Here is a 15,491-nt window from a genome sequence, read left to right as displayed (position 1 = left end):
TTGTTTGCACAGTCGTTTCTTTATCGGTTTGTTTTGTAACTTTCCAAAAACTTCAATTTCAGAAAATGAATAACTGCTTGAATTAACCATGTCACAAATACTATATAAAGATATTTTTCACAGGACTATACATGATATAACACTGTGCATTTAGAAGTGCAGGCATGATCAGCTTAATTGTTAGATGGCTCTTTTCAATACATTATGCTATCAAGGTTATTTGGCTTGAAGATTCTTTTTAGCTTTTGTAACCATTAAATGCAATCAAGTGGAATTATTTGAGCAAACATATGAAAGGTTCATACAAGGTGCTTTTGACCAATTTTATTGAACACCCATTAACGGTTTCATGAGAAAAAGTCATTTAAAAGGTTTTTTTGAGGAATATTAAGTGCAGTCAAGCGGAATCATTTGAACAGACGTAAGAAGAGAAAGTTGTTCCTTGGAAGCTATGGACGAAGTTAAGCGAAGATAAGTTATGTGCTTTTGAGAAGAAGTTGTTTTAAAGATTGTTCTTCTATTTCAGCTCTGATGCCCGATTTATGCAGTCAAGAGGAACCGTTTAAATAAACTGGAGAAAGACCTATCCAAAGATGCGACAGACCTTGATGAAGAGCTGTCAAGTGGTTCACGAGAAGAATTTGTTTAAAAGTTTTCTACTGTTAGCTCTAGCGGCCCATAGAGGCATTCAAGTGGAATCACTTAATAAACTTGAGAACAGACATTGACTGAAACACTAAAGATCATTGTTTCGTTTATGTATACGTACGGTACACGCTTATTGAGATTTAAAGGACCCTTAGAGCGTGCAGTTATACTAAAAAGTACTTTGCCTAACCATAGGAATGTCCATAATCTAATTTGAAATTCCTTTTTAAAACATCACTATTTTTGAAATCAACATCGACATTTGAAAACGTTGTAAATATGAACATACCTCGTTTATTTTATTATTTTTGTTTGTTGAAGTTTCTTAAAGACAGCATCACAAAATAATAGAATTACAATGAAATCAGAAATGGGATGAACATAACACATTTGGAAGAACACCTTCCAGAGTTTGAGAAATGTTTTATTGTTTCTAAAGGATAACTAAACATGAAACAAGTATGGCGTTTATGGAACAGTACTGAGCTGGGTTGATTTCTATCTGCAACTCAGAAGCTGCCGTGTAAGTGTCAATTCAACCATGTCCTTTCCACACCAGTTACATTGTAGCGTTCAACGAGGGAGTTGCTTAGGACCGTGGCTCTATTTGACATATGCATGCTGGGACACTGTTTGATGTTATTCAACCATCGATTTCAGTTTACGGCTTTGCGGATGACAACACTGCTAATAAACGCCTTAAACCATCATCTTCAACACTGGAATCCCAGGCAATACATAAACTAGAACAATGTGCTTTAACAATCAAAACTGGATGAATGAAAGTAAGCCCAACATGAACACTTCCAAAACCGAGTTCATCATGTTTGGTACAAAAAATGTAGTAGGCAACAGCTTTCTACGTGTGCAACTGACAAGATATGCATTGTAGGTGATGAAGTGAAATCATTGAGCTTTATTCGATATCTAGGTGCATACCTGGATGAAAATTTGAACCTAAAAGAGCATGTAGAAACGAAAATGTAGAACAGCGATGCTCAACTACTTCAGAATAAAATGTATTCGGAAATATCTAAACAAAGAAGCTGCTGAAACTCTTGTGCTCCCATTGGTGATATCCCGTTTAGATAATTGTAATGTCATTTTGTATGGTATTGCTCAAAGCGAGGTAAACAAAATGCAACGAATTCAAAACATGTGTGCAAAACTTGTCCATAATCGAGAAAAAATATCACAGTTCCAAACAAGCGCTCTATGATCTTCACTGGCTACCTATCAAAGCCAGAATCACATTCAAGATGCTCACCTACGTGTATGATTGTTCAGTCGGAAATTCTCCAGAATATCTTTCAGAACTACTCATAAAACAAACTCAGACAAGAAACTTGCGTTCTTCAAATTCCGTTTCTGGGAGCTTCGTTGTTCCTTTCAACAAGCGCAAAACGTTCATTGACAAAAGTTTTAGTACTGTTGGACCTAAACGCTGGAACGAATTACCTCTCAAAAAATAATGAATTCAGAAACAGATGTTTTCAAAACGAAGTTGAAAACTCATTATTTTCGAGATTGCTTTGCACTCTTTTAAAGTCTTTGACTATGATTTTGATGATATTGTGTTAACATGAACTGGATAATTTTTTACTGTGTAAATACATTCGAATATGTGCAATTTTATCACAGTTTAGTACTAAAGTACAGTTGTTTGTAATAACTTATGGACATGTCACTATAATTAATTTTTTACTTATTTACAGCTATCTTACTATATCTTAATATTTTAATATTCTATTAATCTTATGTTCTTAAGGTTGAAGATGCCTGATATTTTGTTTAATACTTACTTAATAGTTTATTCACAATAATATTTAAGTTCATTTATTTCTTACATCTTTTAAAATGTTTTAATTTTAGACGTAATTTTTCTATGTGTTTGTAAAATGCCATCGAATATGTTTTACGTAATAACAGGCGTTTAATCAAATAAAACAGTTTCAGTTTCAGAATAGTTATGAGCATGCGCAAAGTACCATATTTTGATATTCTGCAAAATATAGAGTTTTAATCAAATATTTACACACTTTTTTAATAGATAAAATATTATTGTTTGGTTGAAATATGTCCTCTAAATTTTTTATTTTCCCTAGCTTGGAAAATATCGTAAAAATCGTTTACAAATCGGGGTATTAAGTAGTACTTAGCAATTGTGTTACTTGACACTGATTTCGTTGTGATGACTGAAGTATATGGCTGTGTTTAAGACATGTATTTATATATCAGAAATGTTCTCAAGCAGAGATACAAATGTGCATTAACATGAATTTAAAAATCTTTAATGGATTTGACTTGCTGAAGCTCAGTTATTTTTTAAACCATGTCTAGATTGTAAACATACCTGTGGAATGTCTTGTAAGTTGGTACGGAATACTCAACAGAAAGTGCTTCGACAGGAAAGACGACAGATGACGCTGCAACACCTGATCCGTATCCACTGACGTATACAGCAACGTCAACAGAAGACACTATTTCAATGACTTTCGTTTGCTTTCCGACTGCAGATTGGTCTATAGATTTTCCACTGATGTAAAGGTTTTGCACTGCTCCTATATATAAAGATGAATATATCAAACACGCGTTTGTGTGCAATTGTGTGTTTCTTTGATTTAATCATATTTTATTGCTAATCAAAAACATGCAATACATAGTACATACAAATTTATAACACATTAAAACAAACAAACATATGATGAAGACGATTTAGGTAAAAAGCAAATGGGTTGGGCCACAAGTTTTACCAACATTAATGACGGCCCTACCCTGAGATAAGTAATGTAACAAAATGATCAGAGTTGTGTTCAAGATAAATACATACTAAGTAAATGTTTTACATGCAATTTTTCATAATTACTTTTGGAAAATAGAAGAAGAAAAAACAACAAAGATAAGTTTTGAAATGAAATATTAAATTTAATTTAAAAAAAAGGAAATGTATGTTCTGTTCGCTCTCAACGCCCCCGATGCAACAATGTTGATTTGTAATATAAATATATTTGCTTGTTATCCCCTTAACTATTGTAAATGACAGCTCCTTATGACTTAAATATTAGTCATGGCTAAATGGTCTCGTAAGTTTTATGTAGCTGTGTACTTGACGAAAAATTATAACGTTGTCTTCATCTGTTAAATTATCCCAGCCAAAAAGTAATTTTCTGGTACTTATGGGATGATACTGTCGCGTGTTAACAAACAATTGTCGACGTTGAAATGCAAAATTTGGACATTTAAAAAATAATGTTCTGCATCTTCATTAATATATCCGCATTCACAGACTGGATTATAAGTGGTTTGTGATAAGTCTGCATTAAGATTGCTTCATTTATTTCGTATTCGTGCGTGATGAATCTGTGGAAATCTCTCTCCGGAAATGAAAAAAGAAGGTACTAAATGTGGTTTGAATTTTTCTTTTAATTTGTGCTTGAAGATTGATAAAGAATCAGAGTTGCGTATCTGCATATCAAGGTTATTCCAAAGATTGACCGATGAAGGTATAACTGAATTTGCATAAATTTGTAGCCGACGTGCCGCAGTAGCGTAATCTGCATTGTTTCTTAATCCATAAGTGTTAGTTTCGAATACGGTATATGGAAATTGTTCTGTTAAATAATTTGGTAACTCTCCACGGCTATATTTATATACCAGTATTAATTTTTGCATTTGTCTTCTGTCTGACAAAGAAACCCAGCCTATTTCATGAAGTAATCTTTCAATAGATACGGATCGAGTTAGACCTGTTACAATTCTCGCTGCGTCGTATTGAATTCTATCTAATAAAACTTTTTCGTAAATTGTACAGCTGTCCCAGTCGAAGCATATTCAATAATAGGTCTTAAGTAAGAAATATATATTTGATTCAATGTTTTTCGTTTAGGTTTGAATTTCAACATTGTTCCTAGAATTTTTGCTGCCGATGCAGTTATATTAGAAATATGATCATGTCATGATCCATTATTGCTAAATGTAAACCCTAAATGTTTATGACTATCAACAAAAGATAAAAGTGTGTCTTGAAAGTAAAGTGTCGGTAAACTGCGATTTTGTTTAGCTAGTGAAAGATACATAACTTCAGTTTTTGCTGGATTAATCTTAATTAGCCATTGTTTTGCCCAACGAGATATAATATTCAAATCTGTATTTATCGTTGTCTCGATGTATTTAATGTCATTAAAACTAACTGCTAAAGAGCTATCGTCGGCAAACAATCTTGTTATACTCCAGAGAATCATCAATATCATTAACGTATATTAAAAAGGGAGAGGCCCGAGCAACTCTTTCATTAGCAAATTCTATCCCACGAAAACGTTTTGCTTCCTACTATCTAAATAACTAGAAATCCAATTTATGATATTGCCAGTCACACCATATTGTTTTAGTTTATAAATAAGACCGTTATGCCAAGCACGATCAAAAGCTTTGCTTATAACGCAAAAAACAATACATGTGGCTTTTCTGTCATCAAAAGCTTTACAAATTTGATTATAAATATCGGTTAACTGATAAACTGTAGAATGGCCCGGGATAAATCCTGACTAATTTTTAAATATAAATTTATTTTCATGACAATAGTTATATAAGTATTTGAATATAATGCGTACCATTACCTTTTCAAGACAGCTAATGAGTGACAAAGGTCTGTAGTTAGAAGAAGTAGCCATTTCTTGCATAACGGACTGGCGTTTCCGGTGATTTTACCCATTCCGGCAAAACCCATCTGGCACCCCCCATGCCAGATAACTCTCGTGCTGTTAATGACAACTAGTGGTTCATGCACTGATAATATATTGTTTATGTAAAATACGAAAAAAAGCAGGTACCTTGATAGTTTCTCTCCGTTCCTTATAGTATATTTCTCGATTCAAAATACGTTAGTTTACCGTGAGAACATAATGTTACGCTACAAATTATAAAACTAAAGTGGAACTTTGTTATTGTGCGTAACGCAAAACATGATGACGTCACTTCTGCTTTCGGACGTTAATTTCCCGCGCTTTGTGTTCATTCTCTACTATAAGAAAGAGTGCTACGTAAGTATATCTACCTGTTACTTGTAAAATACTGTATTCAAGAAAAATAATCTGCCAGAATAAATAACATGTATACGATATGCAAGAAAAAATATCAGTCATGTGTTTACGAATCGGATAGAAATATCCGTCCCGATGGCACATGCGCATGGGCGGTAATTCGGCAAGCCTTATTACCGCCCAATGCGCAGGTGCCCTCAGGACGGATATTTCTATCCGATCGTAAACACATGACAGATATTATTAATCTCCCTTTTTAAATAATTGCATAACATTTTCAGTTTTCCAACTTTCAGGATACATATTCAGTTCTAAAGATCTGCTCAATAAAACTGCCAATGGTTTGCAAATAGTTAAATGCGTTTCCTTTAACATTCGATGACTTATTTCATCAGGCCCACTTGCTTTGTTAACAAGAAGATTTTAAGAACATCAACTACATCTTGTTCAGTAACTTTTATATCTTTTAGTACTTTATTTGTTTTACTTGTCAGTGATGGTAGTGTAGCTTCTGAGTCGTCAATAGTAGAAATAGATACAAAAAAGTCATTTAATGTGTTGGCCTTATCCTTATCTGTGAATGCAAGGGAATCGTTTTGTTTCCGTAATGGAGGTAGGCATATGCAATTTGAAGAATTTTCTTTGACCAATAAATGTGTTTCTTTGGTTTAACTTTCGAGTTTTCAATAGTACTTCAAATGTGGTTGATTAAAGTTGAAGTGTTTAAGGTACAAATAGCATTATTCCTTAAACAGTAACTCTTCAAGAAAAGGTGCTAGTAAAATTGCGTCTTTAGTAATGTAGAACGCCATGTAACTGTGTTGTTTTTGGAGTTGAAACAACGTTGATTAAATAGTGAATGTGGTGATACCATAGTGTGCATACTAATTCAACAAAAAAAAAATTACCTACACAGGGCAATATTTCATTTAAGGAAAGCCATGCGTCGTTTTTCTTTTTTATTCTAAAAACAGACTTTACATACCTGGCAATAAGCTGTAATTTCCCAACTTTGTTGAGTTGTGCCCGTTGTGATGCAACACTACTGCGTGGCTGTTTCCTGTACTTGCTATACTTATTGAGCAGTTGAAATTAATCAGGCTTACAAAAGCTGGAACAGTTACCATAAAACGTCGACCTTTTGTTGCTAGATAAATAGAAAAGCATTACATAAGAATCATGCTAAGTAAAGTAGTGATGTGTGTAGTGTATGAATGTGCTTTACTAATTATGTGCATATAAGAATATTTCATTTGTTAAAGGTGCAGATGGAAATATCTGGCTCGAGAATAGCTGTTCAGGTGCCGAGCCGGATATTTTATTCGCACCTGAAACTAATGATAGATTCTCTTTTCTTGTATCCCATGCCGCATTCTTCACTTAATAGAAAAAATATTATAACGACTGCTTTTCTTTTAAACACTTTCCTTTCGGTTATCTTCCACCCCGGATGTAAGGCGAGTTTTTCTAGCACCGTCGAAAAACAGGTAAGTCCCGTTTCAGTGTATGGCATGCCGGAATACCTAAGATTTGATATCGGTAAAATTTAGAAGAGCGTGTCTCCTGATGAACATTCTTAAAACAGATTGTCAATGATCAATTTTAGTAAATATAAATCAATTCATGTTATATAATAATAAGTTGATAAGCATTTTGAGAGCTTTTCTATATTTATTGTTATTGTACTGTGTTTTGAACTTTAAAATTAAATACTCTATTGAAATGATTTAGTCGGAGTTTTTAATATGTATCTGAATTAATTTCTAACAAATGAAAGCATTCGTTAAATTTTAAAAGAAACTACTTAAATCTAAAGGCATGTCCCTTAAACAATAGGTTACGTTGCTTTCTATGTTAATTTTATCATTTAACTTTAATACATAGTTTTTATTGTTAATAAAATCAGTTACGTCTTAGTAATGAGTACCCTTGCTTGAAAATGGCCAAGTATTGAAATCATTTCGAAAAATCACAGTGATACAAAAGCAAACATTTCATTACCTCTTATGAACACACTCATCAAACCGAATCTGCTATTGATCTGATCTTCTTGTATATATTACCATAATTCATATATTTAATATTTTCAAAGACGTTGATTTGTTGGCCAGGGGCCGTATTCATAAAGCATCTTAAGTATAAGTTTTGACTTAAGTTTAAGATTTTACTTAAGTTTGTGGTGATTTCAACTTAAGTCTAAGTAAAAACTTGAGTTCTAGTCATAAAACAGCTAAAACTTAAGATACGTAAGAAATTACTTAAGTCAGAAAATAAAATAGCGTGGTGAGTACGATTAAAGTGTTGTTTTCAGATAAAAGCACTTTAAACATAATTGTGCATGTTGTATCTGTCTGAAATTAATGTTGTTTTTTAATGTTTTCGTCCACAATAAAAAAACAACAATTACTTATTAAGTTGTTTTATGAATAACATGAATAACAAATATACTTAAGTAAAATAAATGTCTAACCTAAGTAATACTTAAGTAAATAATCAATTTCTTATACTTATACTTAAGATGCTTTATGAATACGGCCCCAGTTCACTTTTATAACCGGTCTCACTTATTTCTGAAAGTACTGTACAACATTCTATAACACAGTTCTTACAAATGTCCTTGGTGCAGACATCTCCAGATCCGTAGCGTAGCAACACAATCTATAGTAAATAAAAAAAATGATAATATTCGTTTTTCAAATGTTCATACTACGCGCTTCAACAGTAAACGTATTATCATGATTATACACAACAACAACGAGAGAAATATTAAAATACTAAAATCACCGGTATGCAATTATTAACATTACATGACGCACTATACATACCGTCTGTTGGTTGATCTTGATAATGATCTATTTTCTTTTAAAATTTTTGAGAAAAATATGTTAAAAGATTCTAAAGCATTTATTTATCTTTTTCAAAAATTAAAAAAAGAAAAGAAATAACACAACCAAACGTTCCGTTCATTCCGTGTTCAGACGTTTATGTTGACTGCTTGTTTTTGAACAAAGCTCAATTTGTAAATGTAATAATTTCTGATTCTTACAGTGCTCTATCTCCAAATATTAAACGAGATAAAATTATTTACATTATGTTGTTTATCTTTACAAGCTATATGACCCCGTAGCTAGCGGACTTGTGACGTCATTGAAGAATATAATGTTATGCTCTACGTCCTCTGTTGAATATAATGGTGACTTTTAACCGATTAAATCTCAATGAAAATAATGATGGTATAAATACTGACTAATCTTAAACCTTAACTAACATCATGCGATTGTAATACCTATGTAAAGAAGTGCTCAATGTTCAATAATCGTTCTAAATTCATTTAAAGAGGTGCAGCTTTGCTAAAACTAGCATGCCTAACAAATTTTGTCATTTATTTTTATCGAATGTGTTCTATCTCCAATATTTGAAGAGCAATGAAAACATACAATGTAACAAATTCTTACACTGACAGAACCTACTACATCACAGAAACAAACATCTGTTTCCATTGGTTTCGTCCAAAACTATAGGGAATAAGCGCAAATATCCACAAATGATGAAAATTGAGATACACAATGTATAGCATTATTCCATTCATATATTGCACGACTGGACATAGCTAAGTTTCTTATTCACATTTTAGGGATATCAATCAATATAACAGTAAGCGAGTGATATCATAGTTTAATGCTTTTCCATTTATTAAGTGCTATAGGTAGCTGTCTCCAGAACAAACCAACAGTATAGTAAAATGTTTCTGCCAAGCATGGAGATTGTGTAAGGTGATAGGCGCTAATGAGTAACGGGAACTTTAATATCAAATCAAAGGGACGAGAGTGATAGCTCTCTTCCAGATGAATACAACAATTAACAGTCAAACAACGTTACCTGTTAAATTATGTTTTTTAATAAATCATTTCTGTTTGAATTTCTCATAACATAAAATCTTTTGTCATGTCATTTATAAAACATGCAACACGATTCTTCTACTATCGCCTCCATCTTGTACTTAACGGAAGTGGCACCTTGTAAGATTCTTTAACTATCGTCACCATCTTGTACTTAACGAAAGTGGCATCTTGTAGGATTCTTTTACTATCGTCACCATCTTGTACTTAACGAAAGTGGCACCTTATAGCAAACAGATGTGTTCATAAGTGAACGTTTAAAACGTACTTGCGTAAACATTTCTTGTAAATTATATAACAGTGATCAAATCGAAAGTTTAAATAATTACTTACCAAGACGAAGGTAATGACACCGTGTTGTGGCGTAAACATGACTGCAACTTTGTTGTTCTGACGCTTACTATGAGAACTTAAGTCTGCTATCAAGTCATTAAATTTGTTAAAATAATCTGACACATAATAGATAACCTTTCGGTCAATTCATAGCTAAAGCAAAATAAGCACATTTAGTACAATTAAAATTATGATATGGAACATTTCGACAGTCGTGTAATTATTTCAGTTCATACTATTGAAAAACAGAAGATGCAATCAAACTCAGAATACCGTAGACCGTCCTAATACTGTAAAAGTCTATTATTAGGAGAACAAACGGAATATACATATGCCCTTGAATATATCAATTTATGACTTTTTCACTTTTCGAAAATTCTATTGAAGATTTATTTAAGGAATAAAAAAACCCAATGCATATAGTTCAATCCCTACTAGAAATACCGGCGTGAAGTTAACAGTAGAGCAGTAACGTTGTTGCAAAATCAGCAGTAATACTGCTGTTACTGCTGGAACGTTATAGCAGTAACAGCAGTATTACTGCTACCACTGTTGTGAAGTTATAGCAGTAACAACAGTATTAAGTGATGCTACTGTTGAAAGTAACAGTAAGAGTAGCCGGCCGGAAGTTGTACACGAGATACAACATGAAATCAATTTAAGCAATTAATGCATTATTTGTCGTCGAAAAGTTTTCAAATCTGTTTTAAATAGTATTTTTATCATTGTTTATATCCAAGAACATGGACTTGAAACCCTCTTACTGCTATACTTCAAAACTATCACGAGGGCTCAAGGATGTATTTCACGATATCGATACATTCTTGGTATGTTTGTTCAAAAGAGTATATGTACTTATTACATTGCCGATAGATGTTCAGGAAACCGACTGCATCGTACTTTTTATAAAGTTTAGATTCCCGAAAATGCACTAGAATCTTTGTCACTGCTGTAATTCACAGCGTCAAGGAGGACATGAGGATAAATTAAACCATTTAGCATTCTGCGCCAAAATAATGCAATTGGGCCAACCTTTGGTCACTTTAACTCATCACTGAGGTCTTTATGAGATGAAAAATTATAGTGTTAGTAATTTATGCATAATGTGCTGCAGACGAAAAGTAAAATGTGTTGAAAATTGTATTTTTTTTGGTCATATTTCACGTTGAAAATCGTAATTTTTGTCATTTTTTCAGTTGTCCGAAAATGGGCACAAATCCTTGTTGCTGCTGTAATTCACAGCGCCCAGGAGGACTTTGGGGTGAATTAACCGTGTAGATATATTGCTGGTATGTACGTCCAAATGATTATTTATATTACTTTACCGACGGATTGTCTGTTTCAATAAAATATGAAATTAGGCACTGCCTATCTGACGGAAAAATCTAGTCATACAGATATTTTTTATCTTTCTGCATAAATTGTTCTTTCTGATATTTTCAGTTTTGACAGTAAGTCTGAGGGTTTTGCTATTGTTATAAAAATTAACAAAGGAAAATGTTTTAAAATGTTTTGTTTAAATAGACGTAGATCTAATTATTTCATTTCTTCAAATGTGTCAAGACTAGAGACAATGAAAATAGTGTAAATGATTTAAAGATAATAGTGATATTTGGGTGCTCAGAATCTAGTCCTAAAATGCACCCATAGGCCACCAATCACATACGTATAATATTAAAAACTGTTCACTATACCCCCTTCTGTACATACCTACACTTGGCGCTATGCGCCTCAAAGATCATGCCTTTGCTGTCAATTTTTTTTCTAATACAAATTTTCGAATCCAGGAATGCACAGTTTCTTTTCAGCTCATTTGTTACAAATAGTCTTAAATTTAAAAACGACCAAAAAATACAACAATTTACACATTAAGCCTGTGTAACATCACGCTCAACCTCATTTTCTTCTAATATTCTTTTGTAGTATAGATACCGGAACTTACATAATCCTGTTATCCTAAACACTGACTATTGCTATTCTTTTAAATGCCATTATTGTCAAATGACACTCTTTTAAGACAAATCTTGGCACACTAATACAGCTATGGTAAACCTCTTGTATGTGAGAATGACAAACAACCAGTTATATATAAAAAATTTATTTCAAATTCATTCTAAAAAGTTCTGTTTGATATTTGTCTTAGTTTTTAGACCAGAATTTTATCCACAACACAAACACTATTGGTCAAAATTCAAGAAATCCAATTTAATTTACCTAACACCTAACAGTCTGTGGCCATTTTTTGAATATGAGTCTGTGGCCATTTTTTGAATATGATTAAGGTTAATTTCTTAGCTCGATAGGGATCGTAGTTGGGGCCTCTCAAGTTTATAGCCGACATGTTTTTCCAAATGTAAAACTCTAATCAATAAATTCAATTTGAAGCCCCAGACCTCGCGCATGTAAAGCAAGTACGCTAACCATTGGACCACGAGGAAGTGTGACGTAGTTCGGTGATAAAATTGTGTGTATAAATAAATTTTGTTACGGCAGCGTGTCTAAATTCGTTTTACTTTGACATTTTTGAAATTATTGGCTTTTCTACATTAAAAAAAAAAGAATAAATTGGCGATGATTTTGTTATTCAAACACTGCTGTAACAGTATTATTCAATATTGGAAACAAAAAGCGGGCCGCCTGAATCATCCATAAACTCGTTACATGAAGAAACCCAAATAACACCGATATCATTCATACCGCGAATTTTCAACTCGTTAGAATACGATAGAATAATTTGTTTTCTTTTTATGCCCCCAAAGGGAGGCATATAGTTTTTGAACCGTCTGTCGGTCTGTCGGTCTGTCAGTCTGTCGGTCTGTCCGCAAATTTCGTGTCCGGTCCATATCTTTGTCATCCATGGATGGATTTTCAAATAACTTGGCATGAATGTGTACCACAGTAAGACGACGTGTCGCGCGCAAGACCCAGGTCCGTAGCTCAAAGGTCAAGGTCACACTTAGACGTTAAAGGTCATTTTTCATGATAGTGCATTGATGGGCGTGTCCGGTCCATATCTTTGTCATCCATGGATGGATTTTCAAATAACTTGGCATGAATGTGTACCACAGTAATACGACGTGTCGCGCGCAAGACCCAGGTCCGTAGCTCAAAGGTCAAGGTCACAGACGTTTTTCATGATAGTGCATTGATGGGCGTGTCCGGTCCATATCTTTGTCATCCATGGATGGATTTTTAAATAACTTGGCATGAATGTGTACCACAGTAAGACGACGTGTCGCTCGCAAGACCCAGGTCCGTAGCTAAAAGGTCAAGGTCACACTTAGACGTTAAAGGTCATTTTTCATGATAGTTCATTTATGGGCGTGTCCGGTCCATATCTTTGTCATCCATGGATGTATTTTCAAGTAACTACGCAGGAATGTGTGGCACAGTAAGACGACGTGTCGCGCGCAAGACGCAGGTCCGTAGGTCAAAGGTCCTAAACTCTAACATCGGCCATTACTATTCATTCAAAGTGCCATCGGGGGCATGTGTCATCCTATGGAGACAGCTCTTGTTCACATATCAATAACGGTAATGCGGCGCCGGGTCGTTCATAAGCAATTTTATTTTATCAAATATCGTCCTGAAAATTATTTAGTGCGCGAACTGCGCGGCAATAGTTCCGGGAATTATGGGTAGAAACAACTACAACAAAAAAGCGGTGAAGGTATAGAACATATTCCCAAGTTGAACAGTATATAGGTTTACTGATTCATTTTCAGTTTGAATGTTGTAATCCATCCATTTTATGATTTCACTGAGGCAACTGTGAAGCTGTTGAAGAACAGTTGTCTCATTTTGAGAATTTCCCGCTTGAATTTTAACGCAATCTTGTGGTCATCCGCTACGTTTCTTAAACATAAACATTTACGTTTCGCGAATTCTTAGCAACGCGCCAACAAAGAAATCGCTAAATAAAGTTCATTATTGATAATAGATGCTAAAATAGTAACATGCAGGTATTCAGAAACTGTAAATAAAATGAATACGTTGCTATAGCATTACCTTATTTCAAGTTTTGCTTGCTAGATGTTCTTTACATAAGTATGTGAATTTCTATCTTTATAAATTTGGTACTGAAAGTTTAAAATGGCATTATGCGCATCTAATACTGCACATAGTGTGTTTTGGGTGAGTGTTCTATAAAAGCAATTTTAGGTTGCTGTGCATTTAGATATGTTAAATTAACGATTATGTCACCTTAGTATTTGAAGTTGATGAAATCGGACGGATAATCTTCGGATATTCAATCTTCTTCGCAATGATCTCCCTTACCTAAAAATAGAAATTTCTGAAGTAGAAGGGAAGCAACTCCTGCTTGCAGTTTGACGTTTTTTAAAAGGACTGCCCCAGTCAAAATAAGAAAAGTCATATTTGGTAACCTATTATTTCGTACTGGTCACTGGAAGAATTTGGTATGTTCGGTTAAAAGCTATAATTTCCACAATCCTTTTTACATACACATCTATTTCAACTGGATTTTCACTTGAAAAATGCATATAATTCTACTTTAATATTTTTCATGACTTAAGAAGCGTGAAAATAGGCAGTGTATACAGCCCCATACAGTTTTTTTTTCTATTATTAAAACGCATCTACAGTGAATGAACTATACACTTGAGAAGTGTGTACTATTTTCAATTTTATAGGATGCAAACTTAATTTAAATTTGCAAATGTAATAGCGTACATATCATCCTGAAAACAAAGCTCAACCATTATAATTCCATTGGCATTTTTGTGTTCTAAGATAAATAGTAACCCTTATACTATTAATGATTTACATTATACAAACGTTCACGTTTCAGGGAAGTGACTATGATTATAATATTATAACGCTGAACAAAAATTGAAAGATGAAATCAATTGACCAGATAAGGCCAATGAAATGCAACCTGGTAAAATTACCCGGAATTATAGTGGCATGGTGTCCCATAACCGATACAAAATTTTAAATGTAAAATAGCGATTTGTTTAAGCTGTTTACTCTCTTTATCACCTTTTGCTACTTTAGATGAAAGAAACATGATTTACATCAATATTTTTTCTCTGTTTAGAACGGTATTACAGCGTCTGTCAAACTATTTTGAAAGATTTTATCTTCAAGTTATCATAAAATATTTAAAAGTTTAACAATTTTATTAAAGCTATCCTGACATATCCAAAAATTTAACAATTTATCTTGAAGCTATCCTGACAATATCCAAAACTTTGACAATTTATCTTCGAGACAATATCCGAAAGTTTAACAATTTATCTTCAAATTATCATGTCAATATTCAAACGATTAACAATTTATCTTCAAATTATCAAATAAAGATTCAACGATTAACAATTTATCTTCAAATTATCATGTCAACATTCAAACGATTAACAATTTATCCTCAAATTATCATGTCAATATTCAAACAAATAACAATTTATCTTCAAATTATCATGTCAATATCCAAAAGTTTAACAATTTATTTTCAAATTACCGTGTCAATACTCAAGCGATTAACAATTTATGTTCAAATTATCATGTCAATATCCAAAAGTTTAACAATTTATCTTCAAATTGTCATGTCAAT

The 15,491-nt window shown here is 33.1% G+C and overlaps 1 protein-coding gene across 1 annotated transcript; it reads right to left on the bottom strand.

The window, feature by feature from the left end:
- Positions 1–2,922: 2,922 nt before the first annotated feature.
- On the bottom strand, positions 2,923–9,995 carry LOC128552353 (uncharacterized). The gene is made up of 4 exons (XM_053533381.1): positions 9,920–9,995; positions 8,297–8,345; positions 6,673–6,834; positions 2,923–3,209 (listed from the first exon to the last, which is right to left on the bottom strand). Exons 1-4 carry the CDS (start codon positions 9,956–9,958, stop codon positions 2,974–2,976), a joined length of 486 nt encoding a protein of 161 aa, XP_053389356.1. The 5' UTR covers positions 9,959–9,995; the 3' UTR covers positions 2,923–2,973.
- Between the last annotated feature and the right edge of the window lie 5,496 nt (positions 9,996–15,491).

Source organism: Mercenaria mercenaria, unplaced genomic scaffold, assembly GCF_021730395.1.
Source record: "Mercenaria mercenaria strain notata unplaced genomic scaffold, MADL_Memer_1 contig_2429, whole genome shotgun sequence".
In the NCBI taxonomy this organism is placed as follows: domain Eukaryota; kingdom Metazoa; phylum Mollusca; class Bivalvia; order Venerida; family Veneridae; genus Mercenaria; species Mercenaria mercenaria.
This window is presented reverse-complemented; position numbering and strand designations above follow the sequence as displayed.

What these genes read in the sequence shown, in the direction of transcription:
- LOC128552353 (XM_053533381.1), bottom strand. Translation starts at nt 9,958, where the DNA reads ATGTTTACGCCACAACACGGTGTCATTACCTTCGTCTTG. An exon ending in GTGTCATTACCTTCGTCTTG is followed by an intron (nt 8,346 to 9,919) that starts GTAAGTAATTAT and finishes TATTTACTATAG; the next exon opens with ATTGTGTTGCTACGCTACGG. An exon ending in AAATTACAGCTTATTGCCAG is followed by an intron (nt 3,210 to 6,672) that starts GTATGTAAAGTC and finishes CTTTATATATAG; the next exon opens with GAGCAGTGCAAAACCTTTAC.